This window comes from Erinaceus europaeus, chromosome 16, assembly GCF_950295315.1.
Source record: "Erinaceus europaeus chromosome 16, mEriEur2.1, whole genome shotgun sequence".
NCBI classification, from domain to species: domain Eukaryota; kingdom Metazoa; phylum Chordata; class Mammalia; order Eulipotyphla; family Erinaceidae; genus Erinaceus; species Erinaceus europaeus.
The window spans coordinates 13,158,315-13,176,852 of NC_080177.1; the positions used below are offsets into that span (position 1 = coordinate 13,158,315).

An 18,538-nucleotide genomic window follows, 5' to 3' on the forward strand; every position below is an offset into this window, starting at 1 on the left:
ACCTGCACAGGGTACTTGGGTTCAATCCCTGGCTGCAGGTGTCCTATCTTCCTCCCTCTCCCCCCCACTCAATTTCTCTGTCTTATCGAATAAAATAGAACAAAACAAAAACCTTTATTTCAAAACAGGCATTTTAATACTTACTTCTTTGAAATCTCTTCAAATATATTGGATCTTAGTAACCTTTGCTGCTTAAATTCTTCTAAGTAATTAAAATCTCCTTTAAGAATCACTTGCTGATATAGAATTTCAGCCCAATTAGGAACAAAGTCATAGGCCTCAGCCACAATGGAAGCCTTAAAAGGATGTAGAAAGACAATTAGAGACTATTTAGTGTAAAACTGAAGGCAAACTATTCTATAGTGTAAAAATAACCATTAGTGTACCTGTTTAAAGGGCTTCATGTATCAGAGTTGATAAAGGTGGGGGATTCCCCTCTAAATCCTCATACTTTGAGTACTGTTAATCTTCCTCATAATGGTTTAATAAAACTGCTGAGAAAGGATACGTTTCTCACTTACTCAACAGTATAAGGGACTGTGAAAGGGCTAATTCTCACTAAAGGGCTAGGACCCACCTGCCAGCACCCCTGACTCCCTGTGTACTGCTCTGGAAATGCTGGGTGTCAGATGCCGCTGGGACCACTAGTGTGGGGTGCTCTCTGAACCTGAACTGCCTACCAGCACAAAGGTATCTAAGAAATATCACCGTTTGGGAAGTTGGGTGGTAGACAGCAGGTTAAGCTCAAGTATCAGCGTAAGAAAGAACCACCATAAAAAAGCAATTTGCTCTATCAGCCAGTTGGGGAGAAGTGAACGTCCTGGTTCTATCACTGACCCGAAAACCTCAGGTAACTAAGCCAGTCTCATGAGGGGAAGCAGGAAGGAGCACGCGGGCAGTGCTAGACTGTCTGCCTTGCTCACCTGGTAGAAGCGAGGTAGCGTCACGATGCAGTCCATCAGTTGGTGGTGGCCCAGGTTGATGAGCATTGTGTTCTGGCCAGTGTTCAGGAAATGAATCTGCAGTGTTATCAACTTGGTGAGCCGGTGACAGTGTAGGGCCTGTCGTACACAGGAGTCCTGGGGTACAAGAAAGGGGACGGCTTTAGACTTGATTGGCATCATTTCCACGGCAGCCCTCTGGCAAGTGAACTCTCATTTTACTTGGAAAAGCTCAGACAAAGTCAAATGTTTCCTCCCACACACACCAAGCTCCAAGGCCAGTCTGTGTTAAGACTGCGTGATTACCTTAGCGTAACTCTCCGCGGCATCCAACATGAGGGTCAGGGCCTTCAGCAGCAGCTGCTTCAGCTGGTGTCCATCCTTGAGGTTGTCCTCTGCAGAAGAGGACAAGTCAAACACAAGTGATGGTGTGTTAGTCTGGAAACATCACGCTCGGGCTCATAAGGCAGCGGTGATGTCTCTTGGTAAAAGCTATTGGGTTGCAGATGCCCACAGTAACTTCACTCGAGTAGGGTTCGGCTCCCAGTCTAGCTCTCCATTCCCCTCTGCAGCGGAACACGGGCAAGACAGCACTAGCATACACACTGGCACCTGATGGACAGCTCTGGGTGCCAAAGAAAGGGGCAGGTGCCTTTTAAATGCCCTCTGCCTGGTGGGGTCCCACTGAGTGGCAGGCAGTCTGTCAGTCCCAGGCACTTGTCCTGGCTGGCAGCACAGCCCCAGGCGCTCAGGCTGCTCACCCCAGGGCTGAGACTCTATCAGTTTCAGCTGGATGCGGGCGGCCGCCTCGTGGTTCTCCCCGATCTCCCGGCACATGCTGAAGCAGAGGGCGATCATGTTGTGCTTCTCACTGTCCCCAGGGCGGTAGCGCTTGATGTAATCGAGCAGTGCTGTCTTCAAGGTGCCGCTCTGCAGAACAAAAGGGAGACGACAAGGTTTGCAGCAGAACTGTAGGGCAGGCAGGACTGGCTGAGTCCTCCATTTCTCAAAGTCCCTTCTTTCCCCAAAAAGAAAAGAAGCAAAAACATACCAGGCTGAGCTGGTTAGAAAAAAGCAGGCACACCTGCTGGGTGTGACTGACAAGGCCTGCCTGAAGGGTACACCTGCGTGGCGGGCTGAAGCCAGGTAGTGTGTATGCTCTACCTGGTGCACCACGGCCTGACCACACAATGGTTTTAAAATCTGAACTGAGTGGTGGAATGTACTGAGATGAGCCACCAAATGAATTACTCAGACCCCGAATGATGGGCCTGAGGACAGAGGTGCCCACAGCCCAAATCCTGGCAAGTCGGGCCTTCCTGCTCGTGAATGTGCTGCCTTGCTCCAGCATTCTCCACCTCTTGCTCACAGACTGCCCTGTGGCCCCCGACAAATGTCTGTTCCCAAAAACCCTTAGACACAGCTTCTGCACTGGTGCGTGCTTTTCCCCAAGGCTCAGACACTTAAGACAGTAGAGGCAGTGATGGGCTGAGCGGAGTTGTGCAAACCCATTTTCTCGCCTGTTCTGAATTCTGTAACTTTAAGCTACTGGTTCCAGTGTTATGTTCTAGAGAGGTTGATTCCCTCCTCACTCAAGGGGGCCTCTGACTGATTATTCCTGAGAAAGAGTGACTTCAAAATGTGAGGATATGTCCTGCCAGAGGTCAAAATACCGCACACCTACCGGATCCAACTTCTTCCTCATCAGGACTTCAAAGTAGTGCTTTTTATGCAGCAAATCAAATATGTATGTCATCTCGTTATACCTGCCAATGCCAGTGAGGAGACGCACCTGTAAAAGGAGAAGGCAAGCTGATCTTAGCATCACTTGGGAGCTCTCTGGGGCAGACCGTGCCCTCGCACGTTTGGTTGCTTTCAGAAGCCAAACTCCACTGGGGAGATGTGCCAGTGGCAGGCTCGCTTGCCCTCGTGTTTGCTCTACACCCAGGGACAGAGAAGTCTTCTGAAGGAGTCACCACTCGCTGTTTTCAACTGTTACTTCTAAACAGGTCTATCAGGGCTGAAACACCATCCTCCTGGGTGGCTGCCTCTCTTCCTACCACTACTTCGGACAGTCACGATGGTCTGCTCAGCCATTTGGGTCTGTTTCAAGCTTAGACAGTTCTGAGAAACACAAATTATAGTCTCCTAGAAATCTAAGTCTGTGGGGATAGACAGCATCATGGTTAGGCAAACAGACTCTCATGCCTGAGGCTCCTGTCTCAGGTTCAATCCTCCACACCACCATAAGCCAGAGTTGAGCAGTGCTCTAATGATTGTTGGCAAGAAATGTGCTGCTGATCTGGGCCTGAAGAGGGGTTATCGAATGGTAGTGAATGAAGGTGCAGATGGGGGACAGTCTGTCTATCACATTCATCTTCACGTTCTTGGAGGTCGGCAGATGACTTGGCCTCCTGGTTAAACATGCTTTAAGGATAGTTTTCCTTCTCTAGGCAATGATTAAGTTTGCAAGTTCCAGTGTATTGAACAGTATACTTGATTTTGCCTATGTATGAAACAACAAAATGTTAAAAGCTCATAATAAAATACACTGTTGCAGAAGAAAGGGAGTTGGGTGGTAGTGCAGCTGGTTAAGTGCAGGTGGTGGAAAGTGCAAGGACTGACATAAGGATCCTGGTTTGAGTCCCTGGCTCCCCACCTGCAGAGGGGAGTCACTTCACAGGTGGTGAAGCAGGTCTGCAGGTGTCTCCCCCCCATTTCTCTTTGTCCTATCCAACAACAACATTAACAACAACAATAATAACTACAAGTATAAAAAAACAAGGGCAACAAACGGGAAAATAAATATTAAAAAAAAAAAAGAAAAAGCTAACTGTGAGGGTAGGTAGCATAATGGTTAGGCAAAGAGACTCTCATGCCTGAGGCTTGAAAGTCCCAGGTTCAATCCCCTGCACCACCATAAGCCAGAGCTGGTAAAAACAAAACAAAACAAAAAGCTAACTCTTGGGAGCCAGGAGGTGGTGCACCTGGTTAAGTGCACACATTAAGGTGCACAAGGACCCAGGTTCAAGCCCCTGGTCCCCACCTGCAGGGGAAAAGTTTCACGAGTGGTGAAGCAGGGCTGCAGGTGTCTCTCCATCTCTCTCCCTCTCTCCCTCCCTCTCCTCAATTTCTCAGTCTCTATCCAATAGTAAATAAATAAAAATATTCGGGCAGGGGTAGATACCCTAATGGTTATGCAAAGAGACTCATGCCTGAGGCTCCGAAGTCCCAGGTTCAAGCTCCTGCACAACCATAAGCCAGAGCTGAGTACTGCTCTGGTAAAATAAGTAAGGGAGTTGGGCTGTAGCACAGCGGGTTAAGCGCATGTGGTGCAAAGCACAAGGACCGGGCGTGAGGATCCTGGTTGGAGCCCCCGGCTCCCCACCTGCAGGGGAGTCGCTTCACAGGCGGTGAAGCAGGTCTGCAGGTGTCTATCTTTCTCTACCCCTCTCTGTTGGAATTCCCCTCCTCTCTCCATTTCTCTCTGTCCTATGTAACAACGATGACATCAATAATAACTAAAACAATAAAACAAGCACAACAAAAGGGAACATAAATAAATATTTAAAAATAAATAAGTAAATAAAACGGTAGGCTAAAAAAATAAAATTAAATAAAAATATTTTTAAAAAGAAAGCTAACTCTCCTGGCAGGTATGACTGCTCTAGAGGGTGACTGGAATCCTGATTTTTGTTCCTTGGACGGTCTGATTCTGACAAATCCACCTGGAAGGGAAGGTTAAGCTGCCCGGCCAGGCTCTAGGCAGTTACTGGCATCTATCAACACACATCAGCCAGTTTCCTAAGATCACATCAGCTCTGCTCTTGTTCTGAGCCCATGTGCCCTCTGCTAGGTTTCCTTAGGATGAAAGGCTGGAGTGAGGGTGAGGTTACTACTTACCACAAGTCCATATTCCTCATTGGGAGCCAAATGGTTGTCTGTGAGCAGCCGGGCAGCCTGCAGGACCCGGATGATGCCCTCCATGTGGCATGTCAGTGTGAAGCAGTGATGGGCCAGGATCAGCAGCTCTGTGGCTGGGTAGGTGGGGCAGGTCAGATAGGACTGTGAACCCAGCACCCACCTGTCTAGCTTGGCCTGGTAGCTATCGAGGGATCTGGTAAAAGCAAGGCCTGTCTGGAGAAGCTCTCCCACCGTTGAGTTCCCTGGTCTCACCAGCTAGAGCTTCTGGCCAGGTTTAATCAGTCACCAAGAACACAGGGGACTAACTGCCCTCAAAGACAATTACGTAATGCCTACATCTCCAAGTGACTCAACAATTGAGAACAAATGGCCCTTTTTCCTTTTTTTTTTTAAGATACAGAGAGGCAGAGATAGGGAAAGATACCACAGCACCCAAACTTCCTTCAGTGCAGGGGGGCTGGGCTTGCGTGAGCTGTGCGCACGGCAAAGCAGCACACTCCACGGGAGCTATTTATCTTAGTGTCACTCCTACCAGACCCTGATAGTAACGAGGCCCTAGGGGCTAAGCAAGTGCCAATCTTAGGTTTTTGTTTTTTTTTTTTTTTGTCTCCAGGGTTATCAGTGGGGCTCTTCTCTGTTCCAGTCTCTTGGAAACAGAGTTGGCAGTCAGCTGAGGTAAAGAACAAACACCTCATCACAGACCCCTGCAAGCGTCAACCCGGCTTTGACCTAGCACGTTATGATTGGGCCCTCCTCAATCGCTATCCAACAGGCCATGGCCAGTGCGCCGCTATGTTCCATCTCTGGGGAGCCAGAGACGACCCGAACTGCCCCTGCAGCTCCAGACAGACTATGACCCACATAGTCAACGACTGCCACCTCTCCAGATTCAAAGGAGGTCTCGAAACTTTACATCAGGCTCAACCTGATGCTGTTGACTGGCTACGGAAGAAGGGAAAACGCTAGAAGAAGAAGCAGTGGGGCTCGGTGCCTGCATTACGAATTCACTTTTTTTCTCCTCCATTTTGTTGCCCTTGTTATTGCTGCTGTTCTTCTTGGATAGCACAGAGAGAAATGGAGAGAGGAAGACAGAGAGGGGGAGAGAAAGACAGACACCTGCAGACCTGCTTCACCGCCTGTGAGGAGACTCCCCTGCAGGTGGGGAGTTGGAGGCTCGAACCAGGATCCTTATGCCGGTCCTTGTGCTTCTCACCATGTGCACTTAGCCTGGTGCACTACTGTTCAGGCCCCAATCTTACATTCTCAGTGTCTCCTTGCTTCTATACTGATGAAAGATTTCCTATGTAAAATTTAAAAAGGCTGGGTAGTGGCACATCCAGCAGAGCATGTACCTAACAGTGTACAAGGACCTGGGTTCGAGCTCCCAGTCCTCACCTGCAGGGGTGAAGGGTGGGAAGGAAGTTTCACGAGGTGCTGCAGGTGGATCTTATCTCAATTTGCCTTTATCCATGATACATAAAAAAGCATTAAGGGAGTCTGGCGAAGGACCAAAACGAAGCGCAAGGACCAGCTAAGGATCCCAGTTCGAGCCTCTGTCTGCCCACCTGCAGGGAATTCCAAATATGCCAGAAATGGTCAAGAACTTACTGCACGCCAGCTCCCCGTGAGGAACGGAAGAAATCTTGTCCAGTAACTTCATGCCTACCAATGTGCGGTCCTGACACAAAGCAGTCAGCTGGAGAAACGCATGGCTTCCCTCGGCTGGGGTGAAGAGCTGTTTGCTTCCTGTGCAGAAAGATGGGAGAGTTGAGGGGAAGAGGTCTTGAGGCCCGGCCTGGCCAGGCCTGGTCACCAGGTGGCAATGATGACCACAGCCCTGCTCCAGCTCAGTACAGCTACTTATCTGAGACAGCAGCTGTTCGTTCTTTTGCTCAGAGGAAAACACATCTACTCGAAGTGCAATCACAAAGCAAACTAAGAGCAGCAACAACCAAATACATGAAATGTGTTCTCTTACAAGTGCAACCTGGCAGCTTGAGAGGGCAGCATACAGGCTGCCCGTGAGCATAACATCTGGACTCCTGCATACAGGCTGCCCGTGAGCATAACATCTGGACTCCTGCATACAGGCTGCCCGTGAGCATAACATCTGGACACCTGCTTACAGGCTGCCCATCTGGACACCTGCATACAGGCTGCCCATGTGCATAATATCTGGACACCTGCATACAGGCTGCCCATGTGCATAATATCTGGACACCTGCATACAGGCTGCCCATGTACATAACATCTGGACACCTGCATACAGGCTGCCCCTGTACATAACATCTGGATTCCTAACTCAAGCTGCTTATGAATGTGTCCCGACGGACTGGGGAGCTGTGGAGGGTAGTAGGGCACCTGTTCCCTCTGACGGGCTCAGCAGTTCCCGTGTCACCTCTTCAGCCACAAGTTCAGCCACTGTGTCTGGCTCAAGGCCCTGGGAGCTGATGAAGGCCTGCGCATGCCTACATCGGTCAGGCCGCCGAGAAGCCAAGATTGCCCGGAGCATGGATTCCCCATCCTGGGTGGCAACATCTGCATAGGAACAGCCCAACTCCTGAGAGGAAGGCAAAGCCGAAGTTACCCTTAGGAGCCTAGAGGAAGCTAGCAGAAGACAAGTCTTTTCTCAAATCTGATGTGGATAGACTCATTTTCTGCAGACTAGAGATAAAGACCTCTCACCCTGCGCAGGAACCTTAGAAGCTGCAGGCACTGTCTCCTACCACTTTCTACTCTGTCAACAAGCACACTCCAAGCAAGGGTAGGGCTTGTCTTCAGAAAACAGCAGTGACTTCTCTCTCTCTTTTAAACACTGAGCTTCCTTATGAAATGAAAGAAAATTGGATAAAAGGCAAGAGACCCTTCCTTATTGTCCTCAAAGCAGTAACAGAACTCTATTTCCCAAAATCTCGCAGCCTTATCCAAGGCCAACAGCTTCAGTGCTTAGCATCCTCTCATGCTCTTTAACTCCACTGACGAATTCTCAACCAGGGTTGGGTAGTGGTGCACCTGGTTAAGCACACGTTACCATGTGCAAGGACCCAGGTTCAAGGCCCGCCCTCCCCTCCCCCGTCTCTACCTACGGGGGGAGGGGGACTAGAGGTGGGTGCTTCATAAGCACTGAAGCAAGGTATGTGTGTCTCTCTCCCTGTCTTCCCCTTCCCTCTCTGATTCCATTTCTATCCAGCAAATCAATTTATATATATGTATATTTATTTATTTATTTATCGTGGTCCAGGAGGTGACGCAGTGGATAAGGCATTGGACCCTCAAGCATGAGGTCCTGAGTTCAATCCCCAGCAGCACATGCACCAGAGTGATGTCTGATTCTCTCTCTCTCTCTTCCTTACCTTTCTCATAAATAAGAAAAGAATTGTAAGCCAACATAGTCATAAGCAATTCTTGGCTGTGCTGGTTCCTGTTTTCATAGTTATCACCTCCTCCCATTTTATTTTATTTTATTTTATTTTATTTTATTTTATTTTATTTTATTTTATTTTACTTTGACAAGAGCACCACTTACCTCTGCCTACTGGTGGTGCTGAGGACTGAGCCTCTTGCGTCCAAGCCCTCTGCACAACCACTATGCTATCTCTCCTGCCGCATTTCATCTTATAGTGCATTTTGGGCTCTCTCACACATAGAAAGTTCCAAATAATTCTGAAGCAAAAAAACCTCACATTTTAGGATTAGGTAGGACCTTTGTGGTCAAATCCCATATAGGTCAAGAGCCTGGGGCCTAGGAAGTGACATATCTCAGCCTCACTTCTGATTGGCTGAACGACAGACAGGCCCTAGTTGCCCTGACTTGGCCTGGTCTCCCCACTCTTCCCCAGGGACAGGTTTACAGCGGTGACATGCTGACAACTGCCGTCCTTCCAAGGTCCTGAGTGTTACCTGAACGGCTGACTTGGCAGGGCCCAATATCCTCACCCCAACTTCTCACGTCCCACTCTAAGGGCTTGCTGTGAGGCCCCTGCCCCTACCCTCAGCCCACCCCAGCCCCGCGCCTACCTTCGCAAGTTCATAGAGACAGAGGACCTGGCGGCAGTAGTTCTTCCCGTGGACACACTTGCTCATCAGAGTTTCCAGGTTCGTCACTACTTCATCACTGGGCGGCAGCATCACAAATGACTGACTATCCAGACTTGAGGCTGGAAGGAAACACACCACTGAGGGGGGGGACTTGAAGCTGGCAAGTGATGCCGCTTCCTACTCCCGAGTCTCCCTGTCTGCTCACAGATTCCTGCATCACACTGCCCCTGAATCTGCCTGGGACTGAGACCCCTTCTGTTACAGCCCACGCAGACTTCTTTTTTTAGAGTGTTTTGATATATGTTCTATTTGTGGTGGTCTGGTTGTTTATAGGAAACCTTTCAGAACTTCTTTCAAGGCAGGCTTGGTGATGGTTGCTTCCTTCAACTGTTGCTTGTCTGAGAAGGTTTTGATGCTTCCATCTAGTCTGAATGACAATCTAGCAGGATATAGTATTCTTGGCTGAAAGCCTTTCTCATTGAGCACTCGATAGATATCTTGCCATTCTCTTCTGGCCTGTAGTGTTTGTATGGAGAAGTCCGCTGCTAATCTTATGGGTTTTCCTTTGTAGGTGACTCTTTGTTTTTCTCTTGCAGCCTTGAGGATCCTTTCTTTATCCTTATTCCTTTCCAATCTAAGTATGACATGTCTTGGTGTCTTTAGGTCTGGGTTAATTCTGTTTGGGACCCTCTGGGCTTCTTGAATCTTTATGTCTTTGGTGTTGTCTAGACTAGAGAAATTTTCAGCTATTATGGCCTGGAGAACGCTTTCTTCCTCCCCTTCTCTTTCTTCCTCTGGTAAGCCAATAATGCGTATATTGTTTCTTTTGAAGTCATCCCATAGGACTCTGTTGTTGTTTTCAGCATCTCTTAATCTCTTTTTGAGATCTCTTACTTCTTTTTTAGTTGTCTCTAATTCATCCTCAATCTTGCTAATTCTGTCTTCAGCCTCATTGATTCTATTCTCTCTGCCCTCTACTGCTTTCTGGAGTTCATCTATTTTGTTGCCCTGCTCTGATACTGTTTTAGCTTGTTCAGCTAGTTGCCTTCTTAGCTCAGCAATTTCAGCTTTCAGCTCTCTAATAACCATGCGATTATTAGAATTTTCTTCCATATTCTCATTTGTTGTTCCTGCAGTTCTGATTACAATTTTTTCAAATTCTTTACTCACTCCTGTTATTATTTCCTTAGCTAATGTTTGGATGTTGAACTCGTTGTTTTGTGCTTCGCCCTCTGGAGGACTTTTAGCTGGACTCTTGTCCTGGTTCGAGTCTCCATTATTTTTTCTTGTTGTTTTAACCATTTTTATATAAGTTAACAGTTTTTTCAATCCCTGAGTTGGAGTTCAGTGGTGTAAAAGCCTTTTTTTTTTCCCCTGTAGGCTATGGTAGCCTGAGGGCTTTTAAACTATCAATAGGCTTCTTGGCTTAATCAATGACTCCTGACCAAGAGATAAAGCAGGGTGTGGCAGAGATAATCCAGTGGTTATGCAAAGAGACTTTCACAGCCCTTCAGCTATGCCACCGAGGTATAGGTCTTCTCCTGAGTTTCCCGGTTAGATCTCTGTGCCCTGGTGTCCCTCCCTGTTGCTGCTCCAGATTCTGAGGGTAGTAGCAATGGAGACTCAGAGTTGTACTTGGTGAGTCTCTGGGGAGTCCTTTCCTCCCTTCAGCTGTCCCCTTGTTGGTGGAGCAGACTGGAGGTGGTGTCTCCACTGACAAACTGTCGAACTGTTAGCAGTCACTTAATCTCTCCTTAGGCCCCTCTCTCCTCTCTGTCACCAGCCACGCGTGTTTGTACTCACGGGTGATTTACTGGGTTTCTGTGGTCATTCTAGTCCTGTCTTGTTTCGGTCCGGGTGGTCTCCTTTGGTATTCCTAGTTGATCCGGGAGAGGAGAGGAGAGGAGAGAAAGCGATCTGCTGCTCGTAGCTCCGCCTCCGGAAGTCGAATCCGCAGACTTCTTTTTTTAAAAATATTTATTTATTTTCCTTTTTGTTGCCCTTGTTTTTTTTTTTTATTTATTTTATTTATTTATTCCCTTTGTTGCCCTTGTTGTTTTATTGTTGTAGTCATTGTTGGATAGGACAGAGAGAAATGGAGAGAGGAGGGGAAGACAGAGAGGAGGAGAGAAAGATAGACACCTGCAGACCTGCTTCACCGCCTGTGAAGCGACTCCCCTGCAGGTGGGGAGCCGGGGTTTGAACCAGGATCCTTATACCGCTCCTTGTGCTTTGCGCCACCTGCGCTTAACCCGCTGTGCTACCGCCCGACTCCCCCACGCAGACTTCTTCCATTGCATTCTTCCAAGAAATTCCAGCTCAGGATACTTCAAAGGCAATATCTACTTTTTTTTTTTTTTTTAAGATGGATGCCTGAGGGAGTTGGGCGGTAGTGCAGTGGATTAAGCATACATGGTGCGAAGCTCAAGGACCAGCGTAAGGATCCTGGTTCGAGCCCCCGGCTCCCCACCTGCAGAGGAGTAGCTTCACAGGCGGTGAAGCAGGTCTGCAGGTGTCTATCTTTCTCTCCCCTCTGTCTTCCCCTCCTCTCTCCATTTCTCTCTGTCCTAGCCAACGACAGCAGCAACAACAACAATAATAATAACCACAACAATGATAAAACAACAAGGGTGACAAAAGGGGAAAAATGGTCTCCAGGAGTAGTGGATTCGTGGTGCAGGCACCAAGCCTTGGCAATAACCCTGGAGGCAAAAAAAAAAAAAAAAGATGGATGCCTGAAGCTGTTTTTTTTTTTTAACTTTATTTTATTTGCTAGAACAGAGAGAAACTGAGAGGGAGAGAGAGAAGAGACAGATACCTGCAGCCCTACATCACCACTCGTGAAGCTTTCTCCCTGCAGGGGGAACTGGGGGCTTGAACCCGGGTCCTTGTGCATGGTAATGCATGCACTTAGCCCGGCCCCTCGGCAATGCTATTTCTGAATTTGTCAACAAAGGTGTTTGTGAGATTCTCCTGCTCATCCATCTCTTCTCAATTTCCCCTCTATCAAGAGAGTCAGGAGATTTATCCAATCTATGTACTAACAAGAAAAAAACATAAAACAATAAATAAATTTTTGAAAAAAAATAAGTATTGTGCGTGGCATGCACACATCCACAGATAGGAAATAATGAATTTCATGTATGTAAAAGATTATTCTCAGGAATTTGGTATCTAAGGGCTAAGTGCCTTTCACTGTTTATGTTATGGATTTCTGCATTATGTGATTCATTACACCAAGCACAAAGTACTTTCTTTCACATTTTAAATATTAAATATTAAAATTATTCACAGTTCCACTGCCTAGGAAGCTTCCCACGAGATCAGAGACTTGAACCCAGTTCCTCACGCATGGTAATGTGTGTTCTTTATTGGTCCTCCAAAATAATGATTTAACGAGGAAGATGAGAAGCTGGGTGGTGGCGGTGCACCTGGTAGAGTGCACACATTACCGTGTTCAATGAATGAATTTAAGTCTCCAGTCCCCACCTGCAGAGAGGAAGCTTCACGAGTGGTGAAGCAGTGCTGCTATTGTGTCTCTTTCTCCTCTTTGCCGCTCAATTTCTTTTTTTCAAAGCTTCTTTTTAAAATACTTATTTATTCCCTTTTGTTGCTTTTGTTGTTTTATTGTTGTAGTTATTATTGATGTCGTTGTTGTTGGATAGGACAGAGAGAAATGGAGAGAGGAGGGGAAGACAGAGAGGGAGAGAAAGAAAGACACCTGCAGACCTGCTTCACTGCCTGCGAAGTGACTCCCCTGCAGGTGGGGAGCCGGGGGCTCAAACCAGGATCCTTCTGCCGGTCCTTGCGCTTTGCGCCACATGTGCTTAACCCACTGCGCTACTGCCTGACTCCCTATTTCTTTGTCTTTATAATTAAAAAAAGGGGGGGGGAGGAGAGGGAGGAAGAGATAGAGAAAAAGCAGGAAATAAATGGCTACTGGGGAATGGTAGATTTGTTGTGCAGGTACTGAGCCTCTGGTAGCAATAAAAAATAAAAATAAAAACCACAGTTACTAAAGCAAACACTAAAAAATTTCAAGTAACACAAAAATATTTCCTCAAGAGTCACAGACTATCAAAACCTAAACTGACTAGTTACACAGCAGTGAAAAAAAAATTAAATTCGGGAGGAAGGTAGATAGTATAATGGTTATTCAAAGAAACTCTCGGGGCCAGGTGGTGGTAGACCTGGCTAAGTGCACATATTACAGTGCGCAAGGACTAGGGTTCAAGTCCCTGGTCACCACCTGCAGGGAGGAAGCTTCACGAGTGGTGAAGCAGGTCTGCAGGTGTCTCTCTGTCTCTCTCCCTCTCTACTACCCTTCCTCTCTTAATTGCTCTCTGTGTTTATCTAATAATAAATAAATAAAATAAAATATTAAGAAGAAACAACAAAGAAACTTTCATGCTTGAGGCTCCAAAGTCCCAGGTTCAACCCCCGAACCACCATAAGCCAGAGCTGAGCAGTGCTCTGGTAAAAAAAAAAGAAAAAAGAAAAAAAAATTAAATTCATAGCTAGAAACTTCCCCAAATCAAGGTAGAGTACAGATATTACCATGTCTGAGGGTCCCAGTTTAAGCCCCACGTTAACACACACACACACACACACACACATACATATACACATACACACGTATACTATAGCAGTTTCACATACTGTCAAAGAACAAGTAGAAACATGGTTATTTGTAAAAAATAATTGTCACTGAACTGGCTACAAGTCAGGTGAGGTTCTTCTAACTGTAATACAGTTTTTTTAATTTTAATTTTTTAAATAATCCTGCCACCAGGATTATACTGGGGCTCAGTGTCAGTACTACAAACACACTGCTCCCAGCAGCCCTCTTTTCTTCCTTCCTTCCTTTTTTTTTTTTTAAAGAATTTATTTACTTATTCATGAGAAAGACAGGAGGAGAGAGAGAAAGAACCAGACATCACTCTGGCACATGTGCTGCCAAGGATCAAACTTGGAGACCTCCTGGTTCAAAGTCCAGTGCCTGACCCACTGTACCACCTCCTGGACCGACCTTCCTCCCTTCCTTCCTTCCTTCCTTCCTTCCTTCCTTCCTTCCTTCCTTCCTACTTTTTTTGTACAGGACAGGACACGTGCAGGCCTGCTTCACCACTCAGCCTGGTATGGTAGTATTTTTCTTTCTTTTTTATTTTTTTGCCTCCAGGGTTATTGCTGGCCTTGGTGCCTGCGCTACGAATCCACTGCTCCTGGAGGACATTTTTCCCATTTTGTTGCCCTTGTTGTAGTTATTACTGTTGTTGTTATTGGTGTCGTCGTTGTTGGATAGGACACAGAGAAATGGAGAGAGGAGGGGAAGACAGAGAGGAGGAGAGAAAGACACCTGCAGACCTGCTTCACTGCCTGTGAAGTGACTCCCCTGCAGGTGGGGAGTCGGGGGTCCGAACTGGGATCCTTATGCCGGTCCTTGTGCTTTGCACCACATGCGCTTAACCCGCTGGGCTACTGCCCGGCTTCCCTTCTTTTTTTTAATGCCACCAGGGTTATTGCTGGAATTTGTGCCAGCACTGTAATCCATCACTCACAATGACCATTTTTTCCTTTTGGTAGGACGAGGAACTGAGGTGAGGGGTATATAGGAAGAGAGAAAGATAGACACCTGCAGACCTGCTTTACCACTTGTGACATGTCCCCCCTGCAGGTGGGGAGAGGGGCTAGAAGCCAAGTCCTTACGCATGGTGATATATGTGCTTAATCTGTTGTGCCACTGCCTGGCCCCAGTGGCCAAGTTATTTACCCGTTTTATAGATCGCCTGCAATAGAATTTCTGTCTGCTAACACAATGTAACTATTTTGCCAAAACCAACCTTTTCTTCTTGGAAAGAGTGCCACCCGAGTGGTCCGGGAGGTGTCACAGTGGCTAAGGCACTAGATTTTCAAGCATGAGGTCCTGAGTTCAGTCCCTGGCAGCATATGTACCAGAGTGATGTCTGGTTCTCTCTCTCTCTCTCTCTCTCTCTCTCTCTCTCTCTCTGAGTCCTATCTTTCTCATTAATAAATAAATAAAATCTTAAAAAAAAAAAAAGCTAAGAGTGCCACCCGATACTGTCCAGGACCTGGGGCAACTTACTGCTTTGGGCTTTCCTTAGAGGAGGGCTGGGTTCTTCTTCTTCAGGCAGTTCAGGACGCTGGAGCAGAGCTTGGATCTCTGGGTGCAGGCCATCAACATCAGCCTCCCCTGAAGCCAGGGCTCTGCAGTGCAACGCCAAGGCTACATCTTGGTGATAGAAGTGGAAGTACCGGCACACTCTACTTGCTTCGTGCACACAGCCGCCATCCAAGAGGTGCCCCACCCATGAGTTTAGGGACTCCTGCTCCTTACAGTTGAGTCTGTTCTCACAGGTCTCTCTGCATGGAAGGCCATTCAGTTCTAAGTATTTTGATGTGTTTAGAGCTGCCAGTTTGGAGAAAGAAAACTCACTGGCTAAGCTGGCGAAGGAAAGTTCTCCACTAGTTGAGATTTGTCGAGAAAACCTGGGCTCTGTTTCCTCTGGGCTTTCTGCCGCGACGTGCTGGGTGATGCGGCAGAGCCAGATATGCTTCTCCAGCTCCTCCAGCTGGTCCAGAGGCGCGGGGTCCTCCCGGGCGAGCCAGTGCCCTGCCATGGTGAGCAACAGAAGGCGCTCCCCAGCCACCAGCTCACATGCCACCAAGGCCTGGGCTGAGAAAAAGGAAGACGCTGCTTTGCTTGAAATGGAGTTTTTCTTAAAATTCTCGTGGCACTGTTTCCAGAAATCTATTCTTGCTTGTTTCAGGGACCACTGGTTAGTGTGTTTTAAGGTCTGCATCTCTTGTGTTATCTGTGAAATTTGATAAGGCCAAGTTTAGTCTCTCCTGGATAAAGTACCACAATGCCCTATCATCTTGTGATTCTGTATGTAAATCACTATTAAACCAAGAATAAACAATAAAAAAAGAAATGTCGTGATGTATATACTCCCTAAGTATACATACACTTGATAAAACCAAATTAACTCAGAGAAAACTTAAAATCTGACTACAGATCGGGGTGGGAAACAGCTGGCTTCTAAGGCATATTATTTGATATTATTTGGTCTGCCATTGCCAAGGCAAGTGGTATTTTTTTTTTTTTTCATAGAAACATAGTACTTTTTTTTTTTTATTTTTTTTTTTTTATACCAGAGCTCTGCTCATCTCTGGCTTATGGTGGTGCAGGGGATTAAACCTGGGACTTTGAAGCCTCAGGCATGAGAGTCTCTTTGCATAACTGTTATGCTATCTACTCCTACTCTAAAGTATTAACTTAAAAAAAAAATTTTTTTTTTTACTGGGGGGATTAATAGTTTATGGTAAATACAGTTGTTGATACATGTATAAAACTTCTTAATTTTCTACAAAACACTCTCACCCCCAGGCTAGGTGCTCCTCCACCACCATGCACCAGGACCTGAAAGATCCCTGCCCCAAAAAGCAGTGACTTTTTATTTTAATTTATTTTTACCAGAGCACTGCTCAGCTCTGGCTTATGGTGGTGTGGGGGACTGAACCTGGGACTTTGGAGTCTCAGGCATGAGAGTGTCTTTGCATAACCATTATGCTATCTACCCCTTCCCGAGCACTTAAATCATCTTTACGCTGATGATTTTGTATGACCCACGAATGATATTGTCAGAAATGGCCCTTGGCAGAAAAAAAAAGTTCTCTTTCTCTTCTCTATCTAATAAATAAATACATCTTTGGAGGTGGTGGGGAGAGAGAGCACAATGGCTATTCAGACACTTAAGTGCCTGAGGCTCTGGAGTCCCAGGTTCAATCCCCAATACCACCACAAACCAGAGCTGAGCAGTGCTCTGTTTAAAAAAATCTTTGGGGGAAAAAAAAAGAATTAAGGTATGAAAAACAACTCTGTTATTGGGTTGTCAAAAAAGCGATGAGGCATTTTTGCAAAGAAAAACAAAAATATGTCATGACTTCTGACGATTTGATAATTTAATTGAATGGGTTTCAAGAAGTACAAAAAAATAGCTGTAGCTATTCTGTTAGCTAACTTACATCTAAAGCATACATACATCGCTGGGGGTGAGAGTGTTTTGTACTCAACAACTGTATTTACTGTAAACTATTAATCCCAACAAAAAAGAGAGAAAAGAAAGCATACATCTTTCAATAGTGGGCCTCCTAGACTCATCCATCCACTTCTGAAAATAATGTGTGTCAAAAGTAAAAATATCCGGGGCCAGGTGGTGGTGCACCTGGTTGAGCACATGTTACAGTGTGCAAGGACCCAGGTTCGAGCCCCTAGTCCCCACCTGCAGGGGGAAAGCTTCACAAGTGGTGAAGCAGTGCTGCAGGTGTCTCTCTGTCTCTCTCCCTCTCTTATGACCCCCTTCCCTCTCAACTTCTGACTGTCTCTATCCAACAGATAAAATAAGATTAAAATAAATAAAGGGTAAAAATGCTGCATCCCAGGAGGTGTACAAGGGCAGAACACTGCGCTTGCAAGCACAGGTCCCTGAGTTTGATCCCTGGCACCGTATATATCAGAGTAATGGTTCTCTGTCTCATGAAGCAAATAAAGAATATACCTTTAAAGGAGTTGGGCGATAGCGCAGCAGGTTAAGAGCAGGTGGTACAAAGCACAAGGACAGGGCGTAAGGATCCCGGTTCGAGCCCTTGGCTCCCCACCTGCAGGGGAGTTGCTTCACAAACAGCGAAGCAGGTCTGCTGGTGTCTATCTTTCTCTCCCCCTCTCTGTCTTCCCCTCCTCTCTCCATTTTCTCTGTCCTATCCAATAACGATGACATCAATAACAACAACAATAATAACTACAACAATAAAACAACAAGGGCAACAAAAGGGAATTAATAAGTAAATATTTTTAAAAAGAATATACCTTTAAAAATTATAGATCTAATTCTCTAATATTAGTTAAAAACACTAAGGTTTATAGTGGCTTTTCATATGTGACGTCCCAAGTTTGTTCTCTTGACAACACATGTAATGGAGTGGTACTTAAATAAATCAATCTTTAAAGTGAACTGAATGTGAGGAAGATAGCATAATGGTTATGCAAGAGACTTCCAAGCCTGAGACACCAGAGGTCACAGGCTCAATCCCCAGCACCAACATAAGTCACAGCAGGGCAGTGCTCTGGTAAAAAAAAATATATATATGAAATGATGTTACTATATATATATATATGAAATGATGTTACCTCTTCAATAACCAAGTGGTCTATAGGTAAGTCAGCTAGTTCTGCTACTCTCCTGGCCAAAGCAAACTGCCCACATGTCTCTAGTTGTTCCAGAATACATCTACATTCATGCTGAAAGTTCTCAAGGCTGTAGCTGGTAATAGTTGTATGATTAATGGCTATAGATGTATCCTTCAACATTTGGCTAAGAACACACAGTTTTTTCACATCTGGACCTGTGTGAAAGAAAAAAAGAATATCAATATTTATTCAATAAAATGATCGCATGTTATTTTTTTCCCTTTTGTTGCTGAGGCTTCACTGTTTCAGGCCAACATTTTCAGATAGATAAGATAGTAAGAAAAGAAAAGAAAGCAATGTCATAAAACTGAGGATTCCCCTAATTCTATCCCAGGTGATGGACCAGAGACTTGAACCTGGGTCAAGC

The 18,538-nt window shown here is 46.1% G+C and overlaps 1 protein-coding gene across 5 annotated transcripts in view; it reads right to left on the bottom strand.

Moving 5' to 3' along the window:
• Window positions 1–18,538, bottom strand: part of SPG11 (SPG11 vesicle trafficking associated, spatacsin) — a 104,265-nt gene that overhangs the window by 9,451 nt on the left and 76,276 nt on the right. For 4 of the 5 annotated variants that reach the window (XM_060174552.1, XM_060174550.1, XM_060174554.1 and 1 more), the window contains exons 29-39: window positions 18,112–18,326; window positions 15,007–15,736; window positions 8,883–9,022; window positions 7,227–7,425; window positions 6,474–6,611; window positions 4,845–4,978; window positions 2,626–2,733; window positions 1,703–1,871; window positions 1,248–1,336; window positions 924–1,079; window positions 145–296 (exon numbers count right to left, since the gene is read on the bottom strand). In XM_060174552.1, the coding sequence (XP_060030535.1) occupies window positions 145–296; window positions 924–1,079; window positions 1,248–1,336; window positions 1,703–1,871; window positions 2,626–2,733; window positions 4,845–4,978; window positions 6,474–6,611; window positions 7,227–7,425; window positions 8,883–9,022; window positions 15,007–15,736; window positions 18,112–18,326 (2,230 nt within the window). Of the gene's footprint in view, window positions 1–144; window positions 297–923; window positions 1,080–1,247; window positions 1,337–1,702; window positions 1,872–2,625; window positions 2,734–4,844; window positions 4,979–6,473; window positions 6,612–7,226; window positions 7,426–8,882; window positions 9,023–15,006; window positions 15,737–18,111; window positions 18,327–18,538 lie in introns of those variants that run through there. The other variant, XR_009545276.1, reaches the window with a different exon arrangement.